Raw genomic sequence first — 26,705 nt, forward strand, 5'->3', positions numbered from 1 at the left:
CTGCATCTATTTGCCAGCAACACTACTTCAAATAATTCACAAATAATCCACATAAAACATTCTGGTAAGGAACATTTTCTACAAAATATTTCTGTATAATATAAGTCAGATTAGTATGTCAGAATCCCTGTAGGTAATTCAGAAAGTTAAAAGTAGATTAAAACGAAGCTTAAAAATCCATTTCTGATCCGAGCTGCTGATGAAAGTGGCATTACAGAGCCTCCTGCTGATGGCTTCAGTCTGGGTCCCACTTCTGTGAGACAGCTTCACACCTGCAAATAACTGCTGTAACATCTCTGTGCTACTAACTGCAGGCATCAGCTGTTCTTTGCACTGTCCTGAATGCCCAAGGTAGCTGCTCAGTACTAATATTTTCACTTATTACGAATTACAACAGTGAAGGTGACAGCACCAAGATGATCATCAGTATAAAGCCAATACGCAAGAGAAAAAAACCCCAGCATTCCCAAATACAAAAGCCACCTGTGAATTTAACCCAACGCTTACTCGTAATGCTGATGTTTCCCTTCTGATACACTGAGATCTTCACTTTTGAGCACTTATATAGTGGGAGACTTCAAATTTTTAAAAAATAATTAAGCTGCAACAGAAATTGAATACATTTTCCTTCAGTGGAAGGCTTACTGTCTTAGGTTGTGGTATTTGCACTGCCCTTGTAGATGAAAAGAAAAAAGTGAAGTTGCATTATTAATAGATGCTTATTACAGCTATTCAGATACTTTCTGATTAGAGACCTGCAGTCAAAAAATGCTGATGTGCTTACTCTGAACCATGTTCAGTTCATCAGAGCTACATGTTGGCCAGCTGCTGCCCTCATTGACAAGCTGCACAGTTGCGGAGTTTGGAGATGCCTGAATTCACAGCAGCAACTCAACAAAGCACTGAGTTTTGCTCACTCAGCAGCTCATTCTTTCTGGAATGAGTAAAATTTTAAAGCCTCCATTTAACTTACTCTTAATTGACTACTTTTGGCACTCTGCTGTGCACTCCTCTAAATTTCTTTTGACCGTTTTGAATTTATGATTCTCTTTCCCAATATGGCAGAGTTTCTCTTAAAATCTCGGAATTTCCCCTGGAAGCCAGCAGCCCTGGTTGCAGATGTTTGTGATGGTTTTGTACCAGGCCGACAAACTTCAGCCACAGCTCACCACCCTGCTGGATGTCCTAGGTCACATCACTTTGAGCATGAGTTCTTGGTGTCAGGAAAAATCTGAACTGGCTCTTAGGAACAGGCTAAAGACACAACCTATCTGTTCTCTGAGAAGACTGTGAAGTTTAACAGTAGTCAATAGGCCACAAAAGGCAGGGCAACTAAATCGGTTGCAGATTCAGATGGTAGCCACTGTTAGCAAAGTTTGTTGGAAACATCTCAACTAGCCTGGTCCCTTTTCCCTGGCAAAAGCATTGGCACATGCCCTCCCCCAGGATGAACTTACCACTGCATACCTGCAAATAATGATTTGTTTTCTTTCTTTTACACCTTTTACATGCAGAAAAATATATTTCCTTACCTTTTGCCCTGACTTCCCAGGATCTCCCTGCACCCCTTTCTCTCCTGGGAGTCCTGTTAGACCTATATCTCCCTTAAAGAAGAATAAATAATTATATCCGCATGCCTCAATGAATCCTTTATTCTGTAAACTGGATCTAACAGTGTGTTAAAATGTTAATTCATGACATACAATATTTTTGCTCAAATAAAGGTTGCTATTCCCAGTAAGATAAATATTCTACAGACCCAGTAATTTTTTTTACTCATACAATCTAAAATAAGTATTTTCAATTTATTTCAAAGCTCCACATCTACTTCTTCAATCTTGGTTTTGTATTAACTAAATTTACCTTTATTCAGTGAGTAAAACCATGATTGAATGCTGTTTATTTTGTGCACAAGAACAATTTGATACAAATGTAATTTACTTGCAAAGTCAAACATCTGGGACTTAAGGAATGGTCAGCCAAAAATGCCTGTCCAGCCTGCTCACTTCACTTTTGAATTACGGTTTTTGGTCTATCTGACCACATGCATTGCATGAGCTGCATAAAGTTCATAGATTGGTTTGTACCATGGATGGAGGTGTTGACTGGAGACTATCACCTCACTGATGGTACAAACTGGTGAAGGCATTGCTTTTAAGACCTGCCACAAAGAGTTGAAACTATCTACAGGAACTAGTCCTGCCCAGTGCTTCTTCCACGATCCTGGGAAAAATCAGCAAAACCAAGATGTCTGTGTCACCTTACCCAAGGTTCTGGAAGCCCTACTTAAATTGTTAAGGACATAGTACACAGTCTTTAAAATGGCAGCTGAAGTCAAAGCTTTACGTGTTTAACAACTCTTCTAACATTTAGGCAGTCTGATCACCATCGTCACACAGACTGGGTTTTTCTTTTTCCAGTCATTGCAGAAGAACACGGTTTGCAACATTTCTAACTGGCCTTGGAAATACCTCACTAGCTTAGGAACCACATAGGAAAACTCTGCTCCAGCTATGGCTGCAGTAATGATATTAGGTCAGAGGGTGAGAGCTCTAATGCAGCATTTTGAGTTTAAAAGCTAAAACTGTGAAGTTAAGGGAATATCTGTCACTGTAATTCCTTATTTCAATCATAGTTGATTTATATAAAAAAATCTTAGTTTATGAGCAACTAGTGAAAGAATTAGAAGACCCTGTAAGGAGCAGTTAAAAATAAAAATAGGCTCACTTTAAGTCCTCGTACGCCAATTCCTGGAATTCCTGGTTCTCCTTTTTGTCCAGGTTCACCTGGTTGACCCTAGTAACAAAACACCTTTTGTTTAACGAAGGAACGCAGTTTACCTTCATTCATTACTTGCACTGTTTCACTAACTGCTTTACACACAGAGAGTCCTTACGGGTCACTTCCAGCTTGAGATATTCTATGATTCTAAGTTTTCAGCCAAGCAGTTTTCCACTGGAAAATTCTGTTCTTTAAAACTCCCCTAACTTGTAGGACTGCATCTATTTTATTTAAGCTTGCGGTGGGCAGAAAGTCTAAGTGAATCATTCCAGCTTTCTCCTTTTTGTTTTAATATGTTTTATATTTTTATTTTATACCACTATATCAAACACGCTTTGGTCACTGAATTAAAAGTGAGTCTAAATAAAGAAAAAAAAAAACTTCTGTTTAAGATAAAGCTTTACTCTCATGATTCTTCCTTCTGGTAGTTCTAAAACAGTTAAAGAAATAGAAATTCATTGGTTTCAATTTTGCTTTTTAAAATACCTTTTCACACTAGGAAAACTGTCCTCATACACATGTTTCACAGCTCCCTATTTTTCCCTACATTAATATTAAACATTGCTGCTGCAACTGCCACTTCCATGCCAAAGTAATGCCCAGAAGAAGATGATTGTATTCCTCTCTGCTCTTGCTACAGTGAGTCATGTCTTCCTTTTGTAGATCAAGGTGGCTACAAAGCACATTTCTGCTTTACAGCTCTTCAGTTCATTCCACTTGCTCTCCTAAGTACTTCGTCAATTCCCTTTTTCTCCCCTTGGGGTGCTCACCTGACACTGTCTCACTAGAGGTCTGGGCTTCGAGAGCAGTAATTGCTTAGCCCAGGGGTGTCAAACTCATTTTCACCGGGGGCCACATCAGCCTCGTGGTTGCCTTCAAAGGGCCGAATGTAATTTTAGGACTATATAAATGTGTTTAGTTTAGCCCACTTCCAGGTTCTTTCCACATCCACAAAGATGAAGGGCTGACACTAAGCAAATGCCACATGCTCCGTATGGGGAACACCTTGATAACATGGGTGATTTTCCCTCAAAGACTGAAAAGCAAATTGTTACCTCTAATGAAGACCTAGGTTTTCATCTCATCGAACACACTCTTGAAACGCCTGGCAAAGGTATATTGCTTGTTGTTTCTTGCTGGTGCTATTTTTTAAAAAATGTCTTAGTCATTACCTTTGGACCTGGCAGACCAGAACCTTTAGATCCTTTTGCTCCAGGATTTCCTTGTGGACCCTGTATACCCTACAAAGCAAAATAAATGACTTGTTGCATTCCGTTCTTCTACATCTGAATTTCACCATCTTCCAGTTAATAATGACTTTACCTTATCTTTAAAGAAAACAATTTTCCAGCCTGTCCTCAGGCTTAGTTCTGAGATCTTTATTTTATTTTTCCTTCAAAGGACTTGAAATTCAGAAGTGGTGGATTCTTACTTTGTGAAACTCTTATCTATACTATGTCATCATCCAAGCAATGTATTTGATTTATCTCCTATGCAAATTACTAAGCAGATTAGACCAAACATCTGTTTTGCTTGATTCTAAGACCATGCTAATCAGTTGGAATCACTTATATTTAGAAACTTTGCCTAAAGACCAGTTTGGTACTTTTTAAAATAAAAACTCACTGTGAAATTTTTAATGTTTTCACATCAAAATTAGAGCTCTGATACCGTATAAAATGAAAACTACATGCACATGCTCATTACATGTCCAAAATTTAGACTTACCTGGCTTCCTGGATTGCCTATTCCTGGTGGTCCTGTTGGGCCCTGTGGTCCCACTTGACCTTGTTCACCCTATACAAAAGTATTTTCAAGAGTTAAACTGCAATAATCCACGCTAGCTGATAAACATATTTAAACTAAAAACAAAGAAACAGCCTCCAAGCTGTATTAGCTTGAAGTTTGCTGCTTTGTTTGAGTTAAATGTGTTTAGAATACCTGAAAGTCTGCCTATGGCAACTGATCTAATAAAAATAATACCCCTTCCTACCTACAAACTCTGTCTCATTTCTAACACAAGATGATCACAGCAGTAACTTTATTATCAGAAGGAACCATAGTTTATCTTTACACACTGAGATTAATTTTAAAGATTTTATTGTACAGAAATGTACACAGTTTCTCACACAGCTCTCAAAGGAATAACTTGCAAGTGTCAACAGAGCAGCTAGAGGGTATTTTTGAAAAATCTTTGTCACGCGGTATTGCAATGGTATTGTACAGCACTTGGGGAGGGAATAGAGGAACTATAGCAGAGGGAATGATGGAAACAGAGGAATATGGGGAGGTGTTGTGGGTATTGGAAATGGCACAGACCCATGAAGGTGTCAAGGATGTGTGACACCAGTCCCTAGAAAACAAAAAATAATTAGTTTCACGTATGCCAGAAACACTTATTTACTGAAACCATCCCAAATGCTCACTATCCTGGCCATCACTGCATTTTTCCTACACAGACATGGGAATAAGATGGCTCTGTCTTGACCTAGATGGTCTGGCAGGTTCTCACTGAGCTTCTCTCTCACAGACTGACCAGATCAGACCTCACCACACCACCTAAGTTGCTCTGAAGATTTTGGAGAGCCATTTGACTGGATGGTGAGATCAGTAAGTCCAAGTTGAACTTCCCACATCTGTGAAGCACTCTCTGCTGATGAAGCTGTCAATGACTTGGGATGGGAGTGCTGTCCTCTCCTCTTACTGAAGCTGAGTGTGGGGCAATGAGGAGAGCAGAAGACATGGGGACAGGAGGGAAAGAAACCAACGGGGAGCAGGAGGAGAGCTGAGGCAATAATCATGAGAAAGAGGATCTGGAATCGCTGCCTCTGCTTTGTAGGACATCTGGCCGTGTGTCGTCAGCCACTCCCTGGGGATGCACAAGATACAGGCGGGAATCTCATCAGGCCAAAGGGGTTACATTTGTTCTGGATTCCTCTTTGGGGGATTAGGCACCAAAAAGCTAACAAATTTCAAAAGCCAGAGTGTACCTTTTTCTGTCCTGGGTCCATTAGATTAGAAAAAACTCAAAGAGTTTTTTACCTTTTAAAAAATATTTAAATAAAATTTGAAATATTTAAAATACAATATTTCTGAAATAAATTTAGGAGGAGAAAAGTCAATTTCTTCCCTCATATTCCCAGCTGCATAGACTACAGTCTTTAGTGCCCTCAGTTAACATTAACAGCCTCAGCTACTTGTATAGATGAGTGCAGTATATGGAGCTGCATGGAATGGTGTAGTATTTCAGACACTAGGTAAAACATACCTTTCTATTGTTGTGATATTATGCTAATAATTCATCATTAATTTAACTATAAATATAATTAACTAAAGATACGATTAGAAAAATATTCTGCGCCTCACCTTGTCACCTTTGATTTGTTGACCTGGCAGTCCAGGAGGACCAGGTATACCTTCAGAGCCTTTTTCACCCTGGAAATATGTGCAGTTTTGTAACCATATTTAGGAATTTATAAAAAGTGCTATCCCAGATAAACTGGTCATCATAATGTAGATAATGAGGAGAAAAGTATTTATTTACAAAATGAACAAGAAAAATAGTCAGTGGAGTTATCAGTCTTAGAGAAAAGTGATTCAATTACAATTAATTACATGCTTCATTCATTGTGTTGTTGAACGCAGGACTTCTAAAGGAGAAAATTAAATACTAGGAAGAAAGAAGCTACATTTTGAAAATGGGGTAATATGTTCATTACTCAGAGAGAGCAGATCAGAACTTGGTGCAAGGACACAAGTACCATCTTTCCCATAAAAGGAAGAAAAATTTCTTTGCTTAGTAGTTCAAGACTCTAGAGAATCTTGAAGTCACTAAAAGAGAGGGATACATTTTTATGGGAAGTCCAGTTGTGACTTAGTCATAAACCTTTGCTTGTTTGTACTTATTTTTTAAAAAAAGAATGTTCACATATATTAACCTAGTAAATGCCCCTAATGAAGTAACTGTCCATAGAGACTCATACAACATCTTTTTGTTTCCCAAAATGGCATGACAGAATGAAAACAGTTACTGAATGTTTTCTTCCAACACAGAACATAAATAGCTAAGCAGTCTTTCAGATTATATTTTATCTCGTGAATGCTACCAAAATAAGGTACCTTATTAAACACATAAATAAGAGAATAATTAACTTACTACTGTTAGAGGGACCATGCAACTTTTTTGTAATTATCTGGATACAGTTTCTGAGCTCGGAGGGATACTCAGAGAAAACAGCGATTCAGAAGACCAAGATCCATCAGCTGACATTTGAGACCAGTGGAATGATCAGTGATCTTAAATAACTTAAACACTACTGCAAATTTGGCCCACAATGTTAAAAAGCATAATTTCCATAAAACTACCTTTTGGCCTTGAATGCCCTCTCCTGGTAGACCTTTCTCACCTGGCGAACCTTCAGGGCCACGTGGTCCCTGTAAGAAAAGAAAAATATATTCACACTATATCAGAAATTCCATTTTTTATTGACATTTTGTCTAACTTGCCAGTATAGGTTCTTATGACACTGTTAAGTAAAAATGCTTCCATAACAGCTGGCTGAGCCCAAGCAATTAAAATGAAATGTAGCAACCCTTAATTGAAATAATGGTGTGAACTACATAATTACATTATTAATGTCTAAAGATTGTGCCCTTAAAACCCAAATGAACCTGTAGATTAATTGATAATAAATACATTTACCACTGTGAAATTTATTCCCTACAATTTCATATAATTTCATGATTTTCAGAAAATCATTAATTCGAACATAGGTTTTTTTCATACAAAATAGCAGGTTAAACATACAAAATTAGAGAATGTCAATTTTGTTTTAAACAAGTACAGCATTACAACTGAATTGTAATACTTCATGTTCTTCAAAAAAATCATCTTTCATTATTTGAAACTAATAAAGAGTTTTCAAGGATGATCTTGATTAAGCAAAAAGTTTCTACATTTTTTGGTGAGAAAAACAGTCTTTTACAGCCACAAAGTGACTTTCAAAAATACTATTAGGATGAATCTAACTTCCATCCACATTTGTGGCTTCTTAATTAACAATCTCTGAGATTTTTAACGAAATACACAAGGAAGCCATACATTTTATACATTTCAGGAAGAAAAAGCAGCCAGTGAGCACTAACTCAATTTTACAAAAAACTTGCTAGCATTCTGCAATTCAGAAGATAAAGACATAATTAAAAGCATATAAATTTGGTCTTTGTTTTTGATGCAGTCCAAAGTACACAAAGGAGGTGAGGAATGCCTCAGCTTTTGGATTTTCATCTTCTTAAAACGTGATTTTAGACAATTTTTAAAGATTATCCTCAACTCAAATAAGTAGGAGTACACCTATTAATATACAACTCCATATCTTTCTGAAAACTGGATACTGCAATCCTGCTCACATGGAGCAAGCAATTTTTCATTTCCCCAAAACTTGTTTGGACTCGGCTTCATTAACTCACTTGGGTAAAGCCACACGCTGCAATACTGGGCTGGCACAGCTGAACACATTTCTGCTGCTGCAGACTAGGTGTAGGGGGGTTTATGGAATCAGAAGCCAGTACAGCTGCTGTCAATCCATTATGTTTACTAAGACTTTATTTCTACTTCCACTGCATTTATCATTGACTTACAGGTAATCCTTGCTCGCCAATTCCAGGAGGTCCCCGGTCTCCAATTTTACCTTCCTGGCCTTGAGCACCCTTGTGAAAAAGAATATTAGAAAGTTCAGTCCTAATTCAACTCGATGCTTTGGAAAAGCATAACAGGCATATATAAATGACTTAATGATGTCACAAGAAAGGTCTGAAACCAAACGTGTAACATCTGTTGATGTAAAACAAGCATAAATGACATTTTAGAAGCATTCGAGAGTACCTTTCGGTTAATACTTGGAGCACCATACCATATTCCAGCCCTCACGCCAACAGCAAAGGGGTGTTATCACTTTGTTTAAGGGTAACTGCTTAAAAGTGCAGGACCTGAGAGGTGACAGGGATGAGGGGGGGAAGTCAGGCTAAATTTGGTTGAAGTGCAACCCAGCCACGAAGTAGGAATGCTCAGGTGTGGAGGATCCTCACCCATAGCCTATCTCTAGGCACTCGAATTGAAGCCCACTTCAGTGGAATAAGGGATTACACTGGAACTCCAGGAACTGCATAGTTTCTGTAACTTCTATTTATAGGGTTTCACAATTCCTCCAATTTACTGAGAACTATGCTCTTCAAGGATAAGAGCACAGAGGGTTTTTATCTCTCCTCAGAATAGCACAGAGACTAGGGATGACATTCCTTCTCCATAAACTATGTTCCCTTTTGGAATGACCCAGTGGAGCTCCTTTGAAATGGCCAGTCGCTAGTTTCTGACCTATATAATCCCTCTGCATCTCCTGGGGTCCACCTCACTGCACAGAAAATATGCAGGAGTTCAATGAATGCAGAAATCAGAGCAGTAAACCAAAAAAGTGCAGGCATTTTAGACACTGGCACTTGGCTCCAAAAAATAGGGAAAAAAATGGCATAAAGCAAGACTAAAGACTCATCAGGCAGAATAACTTGGGTGAGAACTAGTTCTGCCCAATTTAGATTCCTTGTTTGCATCTGAGCTGTAGGTCTCTGATAAAACTCTCATAAACTAAGTAGCCATGTTTCCTATGTGGATGCTTTTGAAGTTTTCCAAGAGGAGATTTGGCTGGCCGGCATAGGCAGATATGATTTATCCAAAGCAGCAAGACTGGATTCCACTTTGCAGTCCTTTGCAACAAAATAAAATGGAGGAATTAAAGGCTACATGAGAGAGAGCATTCTATAACCTATAAGAATATCATTTCCGTAGTGAAGAAATATTAATAATAATCTTGACTTCACTGTATGTCACAGTGATTGAGATGTATTTCTATGCCTTGAAGTACAGTCTACTCATCAGAGCAAGCATCTACTAGTGCTTGAAAATGAACTCACATATTTAAATCCCATTTAAATGGTATTATTTTTGACTTATTGTGTCAATGGGATCATGATAAAAACTTACAGGTGCTGGAAAGGGAGGTCTGCTATTTCCATCCTATGCAAGTACAAAATCTTATCAATATTGTATCAATTTTACATTTAGGTTATAAGCATTCGAGTTTGAAAAAGCAGCAGGTGAGAACTTCCATCCAAAAAATGACTGCACATAGTTAGCACTTTAACAGACGTGTTACTGAGAGTTACCTTGGGTCCTGGCTCTCCAATGCCAGGGAGTCCTGGAGGACCATAAGGACCTGAAGGGCCTTGCTCTCCCTGAAGGAAAAAAAATTGAAAGAAACTATGAATGCAAATGGAACCTTAATCAAAGTCCCCCAGAGTGTCTTTCCATAGCCTCATTTAGGCCTATAGAAACATGTTTTAAAAGGTTTTTTTAAAAGTCTGTCTTAAAGCTAAATGTTTAGATTAAGAGCAGGGTCAATATCCTGGCTATACAAGTTGCTGGCATAGATAATAATGTTACAAAACCATTCTCTCATACACATTGGGAAAGATAAAAAATATATTTGTTCTTTGTCATATTTTCGGTCTTGACTTTATCCAACCATGTGGTGCTTCCTCAGCTTTTTTTCTTGCTAGAAAAAATGGACATTTGGGAATTAAGCAGTGTTTATGCTTTAAATATTGGATTCAAGGTTTTTCCCATAGCAGCAACTGCATATCATGTTCCTACTGCTGTCTTTGCAGCTCCTAATTCTCTGCCATGTCTAGTACGTTTCTAACAAAGCCAATGTAGCCACATGAGTATTAAGAACACTTTTTATCAAAATGTGTTTATTTTCTGGGGAGGTATTCCTATTTGGGTCTTGAAATTTTGTATATACTGAAAATTTTTATATGCTGTGTTCTGAAACCTTTCAATGAGATTTTTGCACTTAAGAGGTCAATGGAAGTATAAAAAATTACTTCAAAGCCAGAGATTTCTCCAGAAATCATTGGTTTCTAATCTGCCAAAGAATGAAGCTAAGATGCAGGAATGGAAATATACAGTCAAAATAAATGAACAGATTTTCCTTGAAGCTTAATTTCTGATAACTATGCACTTGGAGTGCTACTACTGCAACTTTAAACCTAGAATAAAGCGGAACTTGATGCCCAGTCTTCATTCAATTACAGGGCAATAAGGTAATTTGAAGAGCAGCTACGAAATTTGATTCTTATTTAAAATACAAGATTTTATAGCACACCTTCATAATCTGGTAAATCAATACAGCATCATGAGGAGAGAAGTCTTAAAAGGCAGAGAAAAATCAGAGAAAGCTGGTATAACTCAGCAGAATTGTACATGTATCTCCACATAGCGCACTGACAGCATATTAGCAACATTGGTGTTGCTTTGATGTGGATTCTGTCATGTAGCTGTTCCCAAACTAAAGAATACATCCTAGGTAGAAATTATTGTTTGGATTTCCTAATAATATTTTCATGAAGCCTTTGGGCCAGAGTCAAAACTTGGTTGACATGTACCCACATTATCATAAATGATAACATTTTTACTGATATAAAGCCAATTAGAAATTGACCCTTTTTGTTCATAGCCATTTTTTTCTCCTGTGTTTGTTTCGAAACTGATCAAACAACAACAACAACAATTCCTCAAATGGCCCATATTCTAGACTTCCACTTCCTCCATGGGATTAATTTGGGACTGAACAAACGGTCCTTTTAAAATCAGCTGATCAAACCCTATTTTTATTAAGTGCTTCCCATCAGCGGGAAATTTAGGGAAGGCCAAGAATAATATAACCAAAGCTCGTACTTGTCTCGCTTTAATTCTCTTTACAAACTCTATTTTAAGTACTGTTGTCCTTTAAGTCAACAGCTGATTCTGTTTAAACAAGATGTAGGGGAAATATGCAAGGAAATGTTTTATACTATTTCTTTAGAAAATAATATATACTAAACTGAACATTTTCAGAAGGGTTTTAGTGACTTAGAAGCCTCCATTTAATTTCCAGTGGCAGTAATTTAGGGTTCTGAATTTCATGCATGCTAACAGGTCACAAGCCTCTAAGCATCAATGGAAGTTCAGCTTCTGGTTGTGCATCAGTATGTGTAATAGAAGTGCGGCGGCAGAACGGTGCCAGCAAAGCCAGAGTGCTGTAGCTGCACACACCCAGCCCCGTGGCGTGCTCTGCTTCCAGGGCAAAGTCATCCCCACGGGAGATATACAAGTAAAACTGTCATATTAAGGCTTCAGTAGAAAGCTTTGAGAGCAAATTTCCATGCATAGTCATTCCCTCAAGGACAGAGATACTTCTGCTGCTTTTACCCACCATTGTGCTTCTTGCAAAGTTGGTCAAGATGCAAAAAGCGTGGGCTTTGGAAGAACGCTAAGCCAAGCACACCAGCCTGGTGTCCAAGAAACTTTGCCTTTCAGCCTATAGGCTCCCTTAGCTCACCACCAAGTCTGCCTTCAGTAGCTTGATACTGATACACTCGATAACAGATACAGCTCCACGTAGCTTCAGAGCCTGGACACAGTCTGGTTAGGGATGGACTTGCCCACTTCAAGGATGAGGTGCCCCAGTGAGAAAGAAATAGGCACAGGCTGCTGTAAGGTCAGGTGTCGTGCTAAATATTAGCTGTTCAAATTCACAGCCCTCATTTGTTTCATGGAGAAGGCAGCCTGGAACATCTGTTGTGCCATGATGTATTAGCACCCACCAGAGAATGAATGCAAAAGATGGGCAAAGTTGAGAAAATATTAAAACAAAAAAATCTATCAGATAAAAATAAAAAAACCCAATTCAGCAGCATGCGGCACCATTATGTGTAAGGAGGCTACTCTGGGCACAGGAAACACCACTAAGCACATTGGCTCTATTTTTGTCAAAACTAAACCTCTGAAATGGTGTAGGAACTTGTTCCATTCTGAAAAATGGTGTTTAACAAATACAAGCTCATCTCTCAGCTGAAACAATAAAGCAAGGCCCTTTGTTGTGTTTGGAAAGTGTCTTCCAAATTTTTTGTCCTGTCATCCAAACAGATGCTGTGTTTTGTATTTATTTCTGACAGCCCCTGACAGAACTTCCCAAGCACAGTGACTTTGAGAGATATTTCCTACCACAAATCATTCTCTCCTTTGCAAGTTCACCCTCACAATAGAGCTATGCTAATACATTTGCTGCCTTGAATGCAGATGGGAGTTCTATAAAGATAATGTTTTTTTCCCAAAGCTCTTTTTTTTTTTTTAAACCATGATAAAAACATTACACAGTTTTCTTTCCAGTTCCAGTTCCTGTAATCCACCTCACAGCAGCTGTACCAGTAGGTATGGGTGTAGGCAGCATAAATATCCCTTCTGATAAAAAGCCTGCATGGTAGTATGAAAGTTTTATTTTGTCGAATGCTTACTCACTGACAGCAGAGGATGCCTGAATAGTAATGGAGAAAGAAACCCCGCCTTCTACCAGAAAACATGCAAAACTTGGAAGCTTAAACTCTTCAAGCTATTTTAAAGACTCTATATTTCAAACTTCATATGCCTGTTAGTAAGCCTGGCTTTTATCTTGTATGATCTTAGAGCTACAGGTAATGTGGAATTTATTTAAACCATAAAGTGCTGTCAATAATGTCATTATCTCCACACATAGAAGGAAAAGCCATCTTTTCAGAGTAGCTTCTTTGTAAATATTTTCTTTGTCTAACACTTTGCTCAAATTATTTTTCTCTTCCTATTGGGATTTTTCTTCAGGTGGCATTTAATATCAGCTAGAGTAATGGGAAGGAAAATTACACTTGATCTGAGCTTAATATTTTTACATATTAAAACTGTACCATTTTAAGCTTGGAACATAACAGTCTAGCTCCCCAAAATAGTTTGTTATGTTATGAGTACCAGGTAGTGCCACCGTAAATAATTTATTTACTTTTAAGAAAGCATATACATACTGTAAGGAACACAAAGACTCTGTACTTCAGTCTATAATGCAATAATGATTAAGCTATGGTAAAAAATAATCTTCAAATATAATGATTTTGTCTTTGAAGTAAACATTGGCAACAACAACACAAGTAGATATAGATTTTTTAACAGACATTATTGATATTTTGTATTTCTAAGCTAGTTGAGGCACCTAAGAACTTCTTTATAGAGAAGCTGGATTTTTCAGTCTCCTAGGAAAGATGTAGCTGGCCACATAAGTAAGGAAAGAATTTGTAAGTCATCAGAGAAGCAGCAGCATCGCTTAGCAGTTCATTCCAGGACATATTTTCAGGGAAATATGCAATGACAGATTTTTCATGGGATTATCTGAAGATGTTTTTATGGGAATAACTGCTTTGAATACCCACATTCAAACTTAACTGTTTCCTTGAAAGTCTGAAAACACATCTGTTCATATGACTTTAGACTCTAATTCAGAATCTTACTATGCATAGGAAATTTTCCACAGAAGCTCTTACTATAGCAGTGGCTTTTAAGAATGTGTTGTTTTCTGTCTTTCCATGAATATGTCATGGTTTCTAGAAATGTGTGCTTTATTTCTAGCAGCTGGTCTCTGAGTTTAAACAAACAAACCCAGTGTCACCTCTGAAATTATAACCATAAGTACTCTCTCTGTTCATCACTTCTTTACGAGTGGAACACAGGTCATACTAGATTTAGGTTATGCTTGGACTTGATGATCTGAAGGGTTTCTTCCAAACAAAATGATTCTATGATTGTGTGTTCACTTCCTGGTTTTATGCCCCAGTTTTACAATCTGTGACCATATCATTCTGTTTGTAAATCATCCACTGAATTTTGCAAATAGTCACTATTATTCCCCTCACTAACAAACACATTTTCGAAACTACCATGAATATAAACACTCTCATGGAACCTCACTGGTGCTATTGTATAGAACTCACTGCTGTGGGTTTTTTGGAAATAAATATTAGTTAAGCTTTTTTTAATAAATTAATGAAAACAGACGAAATAATGTCTACTCTTTTAACAATAAATAAAAGTGCTCAGAGGTGGTATTCTGTGTTATGTCATGTCACTACTAACAGCACACAACTGCCTTTAGCTCTGCTAAACCGGAGTGAAATCACTAGTTCAGCTCAAAAAGCAGAAAGTATCAGCACGAAAAGGCCACGGGTATAAGGAACTGCACTAAGAACAGACGTATTTATTTTGTCAAAGGCACTTATAAATAACTGCCACTTTTCAAAGATATTGTACTATGTGTCATGAAAACTAATTTTATAAGAGCAATTGAATAATCCTTCTGTAAGGACAAAAGATACTGGAAAGACTGCTATGTGTCTGAACCAAAAAAGACCTTGACCTTTACTAGCTGAATGGGTGTTTATTAAGATGTAAACAACCACTGATTATCTGTACTGATCATTAAAAAATTTTTCACTCATGTCAAATAAGATTCAAAATGCCAAAGGTTAGCTTTGGTGCTAGGTGTGGACAAGAGATACCCTCCAAACATACATATGTTTCTGCTATACTCCTTAAGTATAATTACCTAAGCATATTAATTAAACTTGGCTGGCAGTATTTTTGTTATGATAGATGCCTGAGCCTGGAAAATTCTCAACTACAGGCTTTAAACAGCAGGTTGCAGAGTTGGAAGAGGAGAAAAACAGCAGGTTGCAGAGTTGGAAGAGGAGAAAAGAGAGAACTTACTTTCTTATTCATACCGAAAATCTGAAGCTGAAGTGTAACAGGAGACCATGAATATTATGTGGAGGCAGATGAATTCTAGAGAGAGCTCCATGTATTTTATAGACATGAAAGTGTGTGAAGAGACTGACAGGAGGACAAACAACATTCAACAAATATGGTTTAGTGTATAATAAAAGTATCTGGTAGTACTAGCTTGGACTCATCAGTGTGAAATGACAGATTAAAAAATTACTGTCGTTTGCTGTGCTGAAGTTAAAGAGACCCATGTTTTTTCCGCCACATGTATGAATAGCTTCTTTCAGACCCATCATCCTCTTTATTTCCCAACTACTGAAATATTCTGTAGCAGCTTTCCTAATCAAGCATTTCGTTGAGAAGATGAAGAAATAAGAAGTATGAAAAAGCATTTGTCAGGAAGAGGAAAATCATGATGGGTGCCAGTATTCCAAACTTTTTACCATAAACATTTCCCATATTTACAGTTTTTTTCTGTGAATCTTCAAATGAAATTGTTGCCTAAGAAACAAAACACGAGTGTTTAAATATTGCATCTTTGGCATATTGCTTTGTATGAATTTAGTTGCGTCGTATAATTTTGATATGGCATTGTATTACCCTGGCTATTAATAAACCCACGGTAGAAAGTCTTTGCCATAAACTTATACATTTTCAAACAGATACATAGAATCACAGAATCATGAAAGATCTTTCTGTTCTGAAGAGTGACTTTAATAGCTGTCCCATGGACAAGACAACTGTATTCACACAAAGCAATTTCCCAAAGGTCTGCAAACCAGAAGACTGCCTAAATTAATCAGATACTCTATCCAACTGTTTTGGATTGACAAGCTGTAGTCATTAACTCTAAATGATCTATTTTAAATATAAATAAGGCATTGCCATCAAATCTTACAGCTCCAGCAATTTCAAAGTTGTCTTGAGTTTTTACAGTATACAAACGATTAAAAATTACTTTAAAAACTCAATCTAAAGATTTTATAACCACTACCTAGAATTACTTAAAATCTTTAAACACAAGGTAATTTAGTCAGAAACTTTCTAGAAAAAGCTTCCCAAGTGATGACAGAAGCTAAGACACATATTCAGGTGACTTAAATTCCAACCTAAGAGCTGTGGCTCTAGACAGGTCCTTGGTAGCACCCTACTAGGACCCTACAAAATGCTCTCCCAAGCTCTGATGGCTGGGCTTGGAGACCCAGATGCAGAACCAGCTGCATGTGCTAATGACACAAAGGCTTCATAATGCAACAACACCATGGTGCACCACGAGGCGATGTACGTTATTGCTGTGCAAAGGACACCACTAACAAAGAATGACTGAGGAAAAAGCACTGTAGACTAGATTCTACACAAAGTTTCTGCATCCTCTCTCCCTATATAAATACCCTCTACACATACACAACTTCATCTTACCTTGCGCCCCTGAATGCCTTTCGGGCCTGGCTCACCTGGAGGTCCACTGATACCCTACACAAAAGTCAAAGTACAGAATGAGTTGCCTTTGAAGATGCATGTAAAGTTTCTTTTTAATTTAGCCTGAACAGGGTACAGTAAAACATAGCACAATGCTAAGCTCTAAAGGACAAGAATATTGTCAGTCATAGCCCATGAAGTGCCCAACACATTGAATACTGTAAATATTCAATAACCAGTGCTGGCAGAAACGGTATCTTACTTTTGAATTGAGTACTATTTACTAAAAGGAATCTTGCAGTTTTCTTTGTTTCAAAACAAGCAAACTGTGTTCTGTTAGTATTTCAGTGCCATATAAAGAAACAGAGTATTTCTTTAAAATCTCTTCATACTTGAAAAGCATTTCCAAAAGAGACTTCGAAAAATGATATTTTTGCAAGCTATTCTTCCCCATGAGAAAATTGTGATCGTGATGTGAGATGAACAAATATCCCAGCAGTAAAATGGCAATGTGCTTGAGGCGGGATGTACTAATAGAAATACATAATATAATCTTTAATATGAATACATAAGATAAATCATTGTCAAGCTCATTGCATGCTATCTTCCTTTTATTCATTAAGCATGTTGTAGTTCTCATGGTACTTAGTTCTCACAGCTCAGAGTTACAGTAAATCCTTGTAACCATTGATTGATTAGTCCTCTTCTATAGTGGTACATTCATCTGTTTCTGTTCTCGAACAGTTAGGATTTTATTTGTAATGAGCCTTTCAAACCTAAACTGAATGTGGACCATTTTACTGTATAATGATCTGTAACATTAAGCTCAAAACTGGGATAATGTAGGAGTATGCTTCATATGAAAAGAAAAAAAAAAGATTTTGCCTTAAAATAATCAAGTTATGTCATTGTACAAGAATTTAGAGATGGCTTGACTTGCAACAGCAGCTGTTTTTTTACAGAGATTGCAAAACTGAACCTATACTGCATGGCGAGTTGAATTCATGTAGGGAAATGCTGGTGATCTGATTTGTCTCATTAATTCCTCCCAAAATTGGCCAAAAATCTCTTAGACTCCATGTGTTTCCAGTTTTTAATAAACAAGAACAAATAAGTGTAATCTTTTGGGGCACCGATCACATCCTTACTAACTGCTTGCCAGACAAACAGAATTACTGGAGCATAAAATAATAAATTAGTACGTTTGTGACATTATTGCATGGCCATTGCCAAGCAAAAGGAAAGCAAAAAGCATAATTCAAAAACATTAAAAGTGGCATTTAGGACTAAATTTTCAAATCTCAATACCATGCAATAAATTTCCATTACCCTGTTATGCTCCTATTAATTTTCTTTCACACAACCCAGAAACAGGCTCAGTAGAGAAGTGAATGAGCAAGTGCTGGTCGTCATCATTTCACATCACTCATGGATCTACTAGGAGACTACTGGTATAACTTCTTGAGATCTCTAGTCCATACAGCAGCTCTTTTTACATGTCTAGTACAGATTTTTAATGGAAATTACACAGGTATAAGAAACACAAAGACAGCAATAACCCTTTTCAGCAACTGCAAAGAGCGAAGAGGACAACAGGGACTCCTGCATCGATAACAAATAACTGATCAGTGATCTGAGAGTGGTAACAATCTCTGCTCCTAATAGCATTGAGACTTTCTCTGACTCATTTCTCAGGGTTTTTAATAATTACTGCAGATTTTAGTCTCTCCGACAAATTTCAGTCTCTTTGGCTGCCTTATATTTCAGGAGGCCTGTGTACAGCTTTCCAAGGTACAGGTGGATGCTGCCATGTCATATAAGAGGCATTTAGCAGTAGGAGCGTGGCAGTGCATGATTATACTCTAAGGGAGTAGAGAAGAGATCTGTAGTTGGAGAACCCAAGTGGGCCAAACACCTCTGAGTAGCATTAAGCAGCAGCAGTGAAGATTTTTTCTTTGAAAATTATTTCCAAAAGGCAAAGATTGCCAGATTCTGCTGTCTTAGTGCCTCATGCACCAAACATGCTGCTCTCCACAGAGATGACAAGTTGTATGTAGAAGAAACTTACAGAATACGGAGTGTTTTCTTTTTATTTGGTAGCTTTTAGTTTCCTTACCTGAGGTCCTCGAGGTCCCCTGGGGCCGAAAGGACCTTCCAAGCCCTGAGGAAAAATAATATTCAATTATCAGATTAATAGGAAATTGCAATTTTTTGCTTTAAAGTATTGAAAACCACAGTGTACATGTAATGACTCGTATCTCTGTTCAAGCATTTTCTAGGGAGTCTATTCTCTCTCCAGGCTACTGCTGTTCTCATTCTGTATTCAGTAATCGCCTGTTACCTTCCATCCTCAATATTTTGTTAAAATACTTTTCATATATAACAAACATTGTGGATGGCCACTTAACATCTTAGCTGTTTGATTAACTAGTTGTTATTTGCTACAGGTCTTTAAATTCAATTTCAACAAGTATAGTAGATACAGAATTAAAAAAAAAAAATGCTGCAGTGCTTCCACCAGAATAGTTGCAGGTAGCTTTGTAACACTAACTCAAACTGCTACTCCATCAGTAATACAGAGAATCACACTAATAGTTTACAAAAGATATTAAAAAACATATCCAAAAAAGTAAAATGCCATATTTTTTATTCCATTAGCTGTCCTTTCTCTATTTAATGAGTTCTTACCAGTTGCCACCACTGTAGATTATTCACGAATCTTTCTACTGCGTTGTTTTTAATTCAGTCCCCAGAACGCATATTCTATGGGATTTCACTTCCAGTTGACTCAATACTCAGTTATAATTTACTTCTAAAGCAAAAACAGCTTTCAGCAAATAGTTTACTGGTCTTTTCTTTCCCTTTCTTCTCTTTTAATTAGCAACATCTCCATGCACAGAGGCACCGGCAGACCGCTGCGTTTTTCAAGGCAAGTGTCACATTTTGAACCTCTAGGTGCCTTGACCAATTTAGCAGTGACACCTAGGCAGCCACACCCCATCTATTGTCTTCCCCTACAGATTCAGATTCAGAATTTTTAAGCTATTCTCTACTGCCTGGCATTTGGTTCCAGGCCAAGCACCAGCCACCAGAGAGAGCAGACAAGCCCACTCAGTTCTAGCCCATTTACAATACTACACAAGCAAGGGATGGCACAAACATCAATATGCTGATAATATGCAGTCATAGCCACTTTTGGTAGAAAACACAAATATAACTGAAGTCAGTTTTGATTTCGAAGCTGAACACAAACTTTCTGAATTTCAAGCCTGATTAGCTTTTGAAGAAACTCAGATTCACAGCATCAAAACCGCTGCTGAAGTCAGCCTGATAAGTGAGATTGGAAAGTGGCAGTGGAAAAATGGGACATTTTCAAACCAGACAACAGTACTGCCCATTATGCTTCAATACCCATCACTGCAGCTAAAGGTCCACCTCAGAATATTGAATTTACATTTGGCTGTGTATGTTCCATATCTGATGAATTTGCCCAGCATAGAAAACTTTCATTTACAAAAAAAAAAAAAAAAAATAAAAAAAAAAAATTGTTCTATCTTCTGTATTCATAAATGTGAAGCTGGGAATTCTGGAAGTGCCTGTAATTTTCACTTCTTCACTAAGTTCTTGAAGTCCATAATCCATTATAATCTCTGATTCTCTGCAGATGTCAAACTTTTTTTTCATCACTGTCCTCAACAAGCAAATTTCCGGCATCCCTGGCATATGTTTTCTACATCCAGATTTCTTGGCTGCTTTGATTATGTTCTTTGCCAGCTTCTGAACAGTTTCCTTTTATCTTAGTAGACATTTCACATAACCTTGTGCTATTTCTCACGTATTGCCTGGACAAAGAAGTTATGATCTTCCTTTATTCCTCTGACAGATGCAACTCTTTCTCCTTTCTCATGGATATTTCAGACTTTTCTGACTCACTTGCTGCCTTTTTGAACCGTAGCATCTCACAAGATATAATCAGCCTTTAGATTTTTGTTATAGTGTAGTGCCCTTTTTTCTTTGCGACAAATACTGCTACTTTGAATATTTCCTAATTCCCACCTGAAATTCATCATTAAGTAACAGGTTCCAGGAACCTCAAACTTTTCACGTTGGTCTTTGATAAAGGTAAGTATAATACAGATGTTAAAACTGAAGAAAAGTCCTCTAATAGAATGATCAATTGCAATCTAGTTGGTAATACTTAAGAACTCTAACTATAAATCAGTGGTTTGCAGTACTCATACAAAACTGCTCATATGAACTCAAGACACATGATTACCTCACTCAGGAGTACATTATCCTTCCATCTTTCAGAGTGTAAAAAGCAGGTAAAAATCTATATTAACTTGTATCACTTCCGTATTTCAGGTTAAAAGAAGAGGAGGACTAGATAGAAATGTCAATGTGTTTCAACACAGATGGGCTGGGAGACCTGAAAGTTGTTCAGGTTGTGTAAGAACCTGCCTCTATTGCAATGTAACTTTATACACTTGAATTAAAATTAACATTTTAAGGAAAAAAATCTGGTGAACTCTGTAACACGCTCACAGTCCTTTGTAAGAAGGGATTTGCTTTGGTCAGGACAGCTTTTCTTTTAGGTAAGTGACTACGTTTCTTCTGCAAAATGGAAAAGGAAAATGGTGAACTGTGGGTTCAGTTTCTACGAGTCGTATTTCTAGTGTGAATGTATCTCTGCTACCAGGGAATTACAAGATGTTCCAAATTTACAATAATCTTTACAAGTTATGTTTATTAATATGTTACATGATTTTCTAGTATCTCCATCAACATGAAACAGTTCAAATAAAAATTATACTTACTCTTTCCCCTTTTATTCCTGGGGGTCCACATTCTCCTCTTTCACCCTTTATAAGAAATCAAAAGGTTAACAGCTAAACAAGATGTTTTGATTACACTAAATACGTTAAAGACTATGCAAGCAGTCCAGTAGCACAACAGGTTTAGTAGATCCTGAGAGCCTGAGAGTGGCATCATTAGATATAGTCTGTAAAAGACATGGTCTGCTCTACTCAAGATAGGTACTTTTTGTATCTAAGAATGCCTACAAAATTTCCAGTCTACCTCGTAAGAGGATAACACATTTAGCATTTCATAAGTTTTGCTGTATTTTTCAAGTTTGCTGTGCTGCCTCCAGAGATCTTCTCTATGTTCTGATTTCACCAATGTGATGTCTGAGATTTTTCTGAACAACAGTTGTGAGATTGTACAAATGGAATGAAGAGAATTACTAATGTGTTCCACTGATGATTTAGCATATCAATACACATATAAAAAGTAGACTTCTGAGTCTACTTTTCCCATTTCCATGAAATGTTTCCATAAAATTGACTGAAGCATTTTTCTAATGAATACTAAGATTCAGAGAGGCACTGCTTTTATTAACAATCCTTGTAGGGAGACAAGTGTTCAAACCAAGCAAAGTCAAAATGGGATTATCTCTGTTTCTATTCTGGCTATGACAATTTGCAACGTAAATTTTGGCTCTAGAATCTTGCACAACAGTGAAGTGTATCATTTTTTTTGCTTCTTGGAGAGCCTACCTGGAGGCTTTTTTTTTTTTTGATCAAGCATTAGCCCTTGCAATTTAGAATTAGCTTAAAAGTAAAATTCCTTGTGGAAAGATTTTAAAAGCTAATGGCTGCCGCATCTATTTGTGTTTGTGGTAAAAAAAAATCACATTCTTTCTACTTAACCTCTTATTCAACCCTCAACTTTCTTTTTTGCTTTCAGCAGCTTTACTTCTGGTCTTTGACATTTTTCTTTTTATATTTAGATTACATTTTCTGGCTTTGTTTGTTTGTGGTTTTGGTTGGTTGGTTGGTTAGGGTTTTTTGTTTGGTTGTTTGTTTTAATTCCAACAAGTCAGTCTGCAAGTATTTACATAAACAATGAATTTACTTCGAGGTATTGCATTAGGAGGTCTCATGACAAAAAGACAAAACAGGCTCTTCTTTCCATTGTTTCACATACACTGTCAACAATAACAATCTGTTTTCAGACTACTTCTATTCTATAAAAATTTACCTTGTCTCCCTTGTAGCCAGGAGCTCCCTGTTCAAAAATTAAACAAACAAAAAAAATCATAAAAGAGAAAGCAAAGGTATAACATACTGCTAATTTAAGTAGAAAAACAAAACAAACCCACAACAGTAAAGAATTACGTTTCAGAAGTTTAACTATTCACAACAATAAAATATCTCTCTGGAGATATTTTATGTCTGGAGATATATAATTCTCTTGAAATTTAGATGTGTCTTTTTTCCTCATAACTTTAGCTGTAAATATGCCACTTAGATTGCCAGCCTCTTGGCAGATATATGCTACCACTTAAACAGGACTTTTAAACTGGATTTACCTTATGCATGAGGTAGTGCTAACCTTTCTACTGCGAATCAACAAGAATTCAAGCTGAGAAATTAGATGTCAGAAGCCATTGGAGGACTATCTAGATGTTTTTAGTGATGACATTTTCAGTTCTATCTTTGGGATAAGTCTAATGCAAATCAATAAAAAGTCATGTAGCTTCAAAAGTTCCTTTTGTCAGTAGCATCCCACCTCTATATTTAAGCATGTAATTAGACTATTTATCTCAGTATAGATGCTTCTCTAAACCAGAACTTAGTTTTCGTGCTCTAAATAATTGAATAAAGCAGACAGTTCAGTGGAACTAAACTGTGAATCAGGATCTGGAAGATAATCTGAAAAGATCCAATGTGAGTTAGTACTGCAGTAGTCACATACCTCTTCACCTTTTTCTCCATGATCTCCTTTTTGAGCATCGCCCTATTGGAAGCAAAGGAATACAACTGAAATATGTATTGCTTTTTTATTTATCACCATTACAGCAAAACTAAGAACACTGTTTAAGGAGCAGAAGTCACTTTTCTTCTTTACGAACATCTACATTTCTTCCTTCTGCAATCAAGGACACACAATTCCTTAACATTAATGTAGAAAAACTCAACCACTGTTATTAGATGACTGAAATCTTAGTCATGAGAGCAAATCACACTGCTCAAGAGATTTGTGTACTGTTAGAAAGCTCTGTGGAGCTTAGAGAGCCTTCAGCTAGATTCAGAGACCTCTGCTGTCAGAGAAAAGTTAGAATAATAGGCAGTGTTGACACGGTAGCAGTTTAGTTTCAAATTTTTCTGACTTCTAAAGCAGCTAACTATACACCTCTCGTAGCAAAATTTGATCTTTTAAATAATATTTTAATATCCTTTTCCTTTGGTATATTCACTTCTATGATTTGAATAAAACTAGATAGAAATTTACTTTATTTTTTTAAATCCACTTTACCTTGTTTCCTTTTGGTCCTGGCTCACCTTTTTCCCCTCTGTTACCAGCACTGCCCTGAAACAAAGTAGGAAAATAGTACCATTGTGAGGATAAAATTCTCTAGTTTCTCTAAGACTATATCTGGGTGACAGGCCAAAATCATTCTGGAATAAGCTTAGGTAGAAACCCACACTGATTCAGGTATGGCACGTGTGACACTACTTTTACCTAGCTAAATATATACATATATATATGGTATAAGGTATCTGTGAGGTTTTTTTAATCAATATTCAAGGATAAACACATTTTCTATAGAGCATTTGAAAATCTAACCAGGAAGGTATCACAAAAAACATACGCAGTTCCTCCTCCCATTTTTCAAAGTTACCCCCCACTATCTGATCTTCTCTGACTTAAAAAACTCCTGTGCATAGAACAGCTTAGTGTCAATATTCAGCAGCCCCGGAATAAAAAATGGTTACACCATTATTCTTGTTTGGAGGATCATGAAGGTGGGGACTAGAAAGCTTAATGTATATGTGTATATATAAAAAACCCCTATTATAATAGGCTACATCTCTTTCTTTTCGATAAAATAAATTAAAACTCTTGGATCTTAAATTTTTAATTGGAAGCAGTGTATTTATTTCCAGATGCACCTTAACCAGAGCCAAGGAACTGGACAATAGGCCCTGCTGCTCATAACCAGCTACACACATGGTTGACGTGTTGCTTAGTGTCTAGGGAGAAAGGCAAAAACCTCTGTATGTACCTTGGCTGCCTCTGTGGGAGATATTAAAGATACAAAAGGGATCAAAGAGATCACACACCATCTGAACTCCCACTTCTCTCTTATTTACAAGAGCCAAGAAATGGTTACGTGTTGGTGTCGCAAGGGAATTTTAGACCTTTCTTCCTGTATGCCATCAACCTCAATCTTTTCAACCTTTATCCCTTACACAAATAAAACGTGCTGGTGGAATTAAACCTTTGCCTAATGAACCTTTCCTTCCCTGTTGCAAGATTCAAGAATAACTTTTTGATTTGTGCTTCAAAATCATTTACCTATTTATCCATAGTGTTTTATTACCCTGTAATATAAATATATTTCCAAGATAGTATGTGATTATGGATAGATTTTCTTCTGAGCTCTTAAAACAGTGGCCTTTCACAGTAATATGCTATGATACAGTTCTTTTTTGCGGTACGTGCACAGCTAATGTCTTGCTTTTTAGAGACACAGTAGCCAGTTACAATATGATCTCAATTATTAAAATCCAAATTCTTGAGGCTTTTCAAATGAACGCATACTTACAGAATCACCTTTGTCTCCTTTTGCTCCCTTTTCACACACACAGTTCTTCCGCATACACTAAAAGTTTAATAGAAACATTAAGAACATTTTTCAAATGTACTGTTTCAAACTTTTAAAGCATAAACTCTGGTTTTGCCCAGCCACAGACTAGAGAACATAAAAGAGGAATAACTGAAAATAAATGATCTTCCAATGTATATTTTTCTTATGTAATCAAAATTACACTCCTGTATGGCCCAGTCAAAATCAGTTGTTGATTTATTTCTAACAAAACCAAATCTATTACTATTGTAACTACAAATGTTTAACATAGCATATACATAGTCTATAGTATCATGAAATCTTACATAATTTTTGGACAATTTCGACATTGCTATTGTTTTCTATTGAGACCATTAATGAACTTGCATGTTTTGTACTAGTCCTATTCCACTCTGGTAGGAAGATTTCTTTATGTCTTACTGTTGATAATATCCGCTAATGAACAGAAGTCACAGATTTCTCAGGAAAAGGGATGGAAGAAATGGATGAAAGTCAACTCAGGGAAGGATTGTTGATTAATCCTGGAGTATTGTTGCACTATAGAAGTAGCTGACATCAGGGGATCTAGTATGAATAAGAGTAATCAGAATATAAAAAATTCCAAAACCTACCTGTTTCTGAACCAAGGCTTCCTGAAAATAAAAGAAAAAATATTATTTTCAGATAGATTTAACAGAGTACTAATTTAACCATTTTTCTTCTCTAGTTTACAGAATTTGCAAGGTCAGTAGTAAAGAATCTCAATATCTTCATCCTTCATCCCTTCCTCACAGTGGTAAAAACCAGTCTGTGGACCTACTCATATGAAAAAAGGCTCTCTGGTAGGAATAGGGGATTGCTTCATGCGACCCATAATGATCAGGAAAAAAAATGAGATGTAATGGTACAGCTAAATAGACAATATTAAGGAACAATGCTAACAAGGGGAATATGAGAAGACTTCCTAACAAAAGGCCTTCCTATGGAAGGTCTTTCTAACATAATATACAGGGGAACGACTCCATGATTTTATGACCCTTATCTATGAAAATAAGTTACCTTCTAAAATATTATCATACACTCAGAGACACTCTGTGAGCTGAGAAATACCCTGTCCCTCCATCAGTGATGAGCACAGCTGAGCTTTTACTGTCCAAGCACACAACTCCTTGGAGAGCGGCTGGGAGGCGGAAACTC

General features: G+C 36.9%; 1 protein-coding gene across 3 annotated transcripts in view; it reads right to left on the reverse strand.

Annotated features, from left to right (window-relative positions):
* Window positions 1-26,705, reverse strand: part of COL28A1 (collagen type XXVIII alpha 1 chain) — a 58,623-nt gene that overhangs the window by 26,216 nt on the left and 5,702 nt on the right. For all 3 annotated transcript variants that reach the window (XM_065629095.1, XM_065629096.1, XM_065629094.1), the window contains 16 exons: window positions 26,141-26,161; window positions 25,488-25,544; window positions 24,194-24,247; window positions 23,633-23,674; window positions 22,916-22,942; window positions 21,691-21,735; window positions 18,990-19,034; window positions 16,874-16,927; window positions 10,000-10,068; window positions 8,422-8,490; window positions 7,147-7,215; window positions 6,148-6,216; window positions 4,510-4,578; window positions 3,954-4,022; window positions 2,728-2,796; window positions 1,533-1,604 (listed from right to left, as the gene is read on the reverse strand). In XM_065629095.1, the coding sequence (XP_065485167.1) occupies window positions 1,533-1,604; window positions 2,728-2,796; window positions 3,954-4,022; window positions 4,510-4,578; window positions 6,148-6,216; window positions 7,147-7,215; window positions 8,422-8,490; window positions 10,000-10,068; window positions 16,874-16,927; window positions 18,990-19,034; window positions 21,691-21,735; window positions 22,916-22,942; window positions 23,633-23,674; window positions 24,194-24,247; window positions 25,488-25,544; window positions 26,141-26,161 (900 nt within the window). The remainder of the gene's footprint in view (window positions 1-1,532; window positions 1,605-2,727; window positions 2,797-3,953; window positions 4,023-4,509; window positions 4,579-6,147; window positions 6,217-7,146; window positions 7,216-8,421; window positions 8,491-9,999; window positions 10,069-16,873; window positions 16,928-18,989; window positions 19,035-21,690; window positions 21,736-22,915; window positions 22,943-23,632; window positions 23,675-24,193; window positions 24,248-25,487; window positions 25,545-26,140; window positions 26,162-26,705) is intronic.

Source organism: Caloenas nicobarica, chromosome 2 (genome assembly GCF_036013445.1).
Source record: "Caloenas nicobarica isolate bCalNic1 chromosome 2, bCalNic1.hap1, whole genome shotgun sequence".
Lineage (NCBI taxonomy): Eukaryota > Metazoa > Chordata > Aves > Columbiformes > Columbidae > Caloenas > Caloenas nicobarica.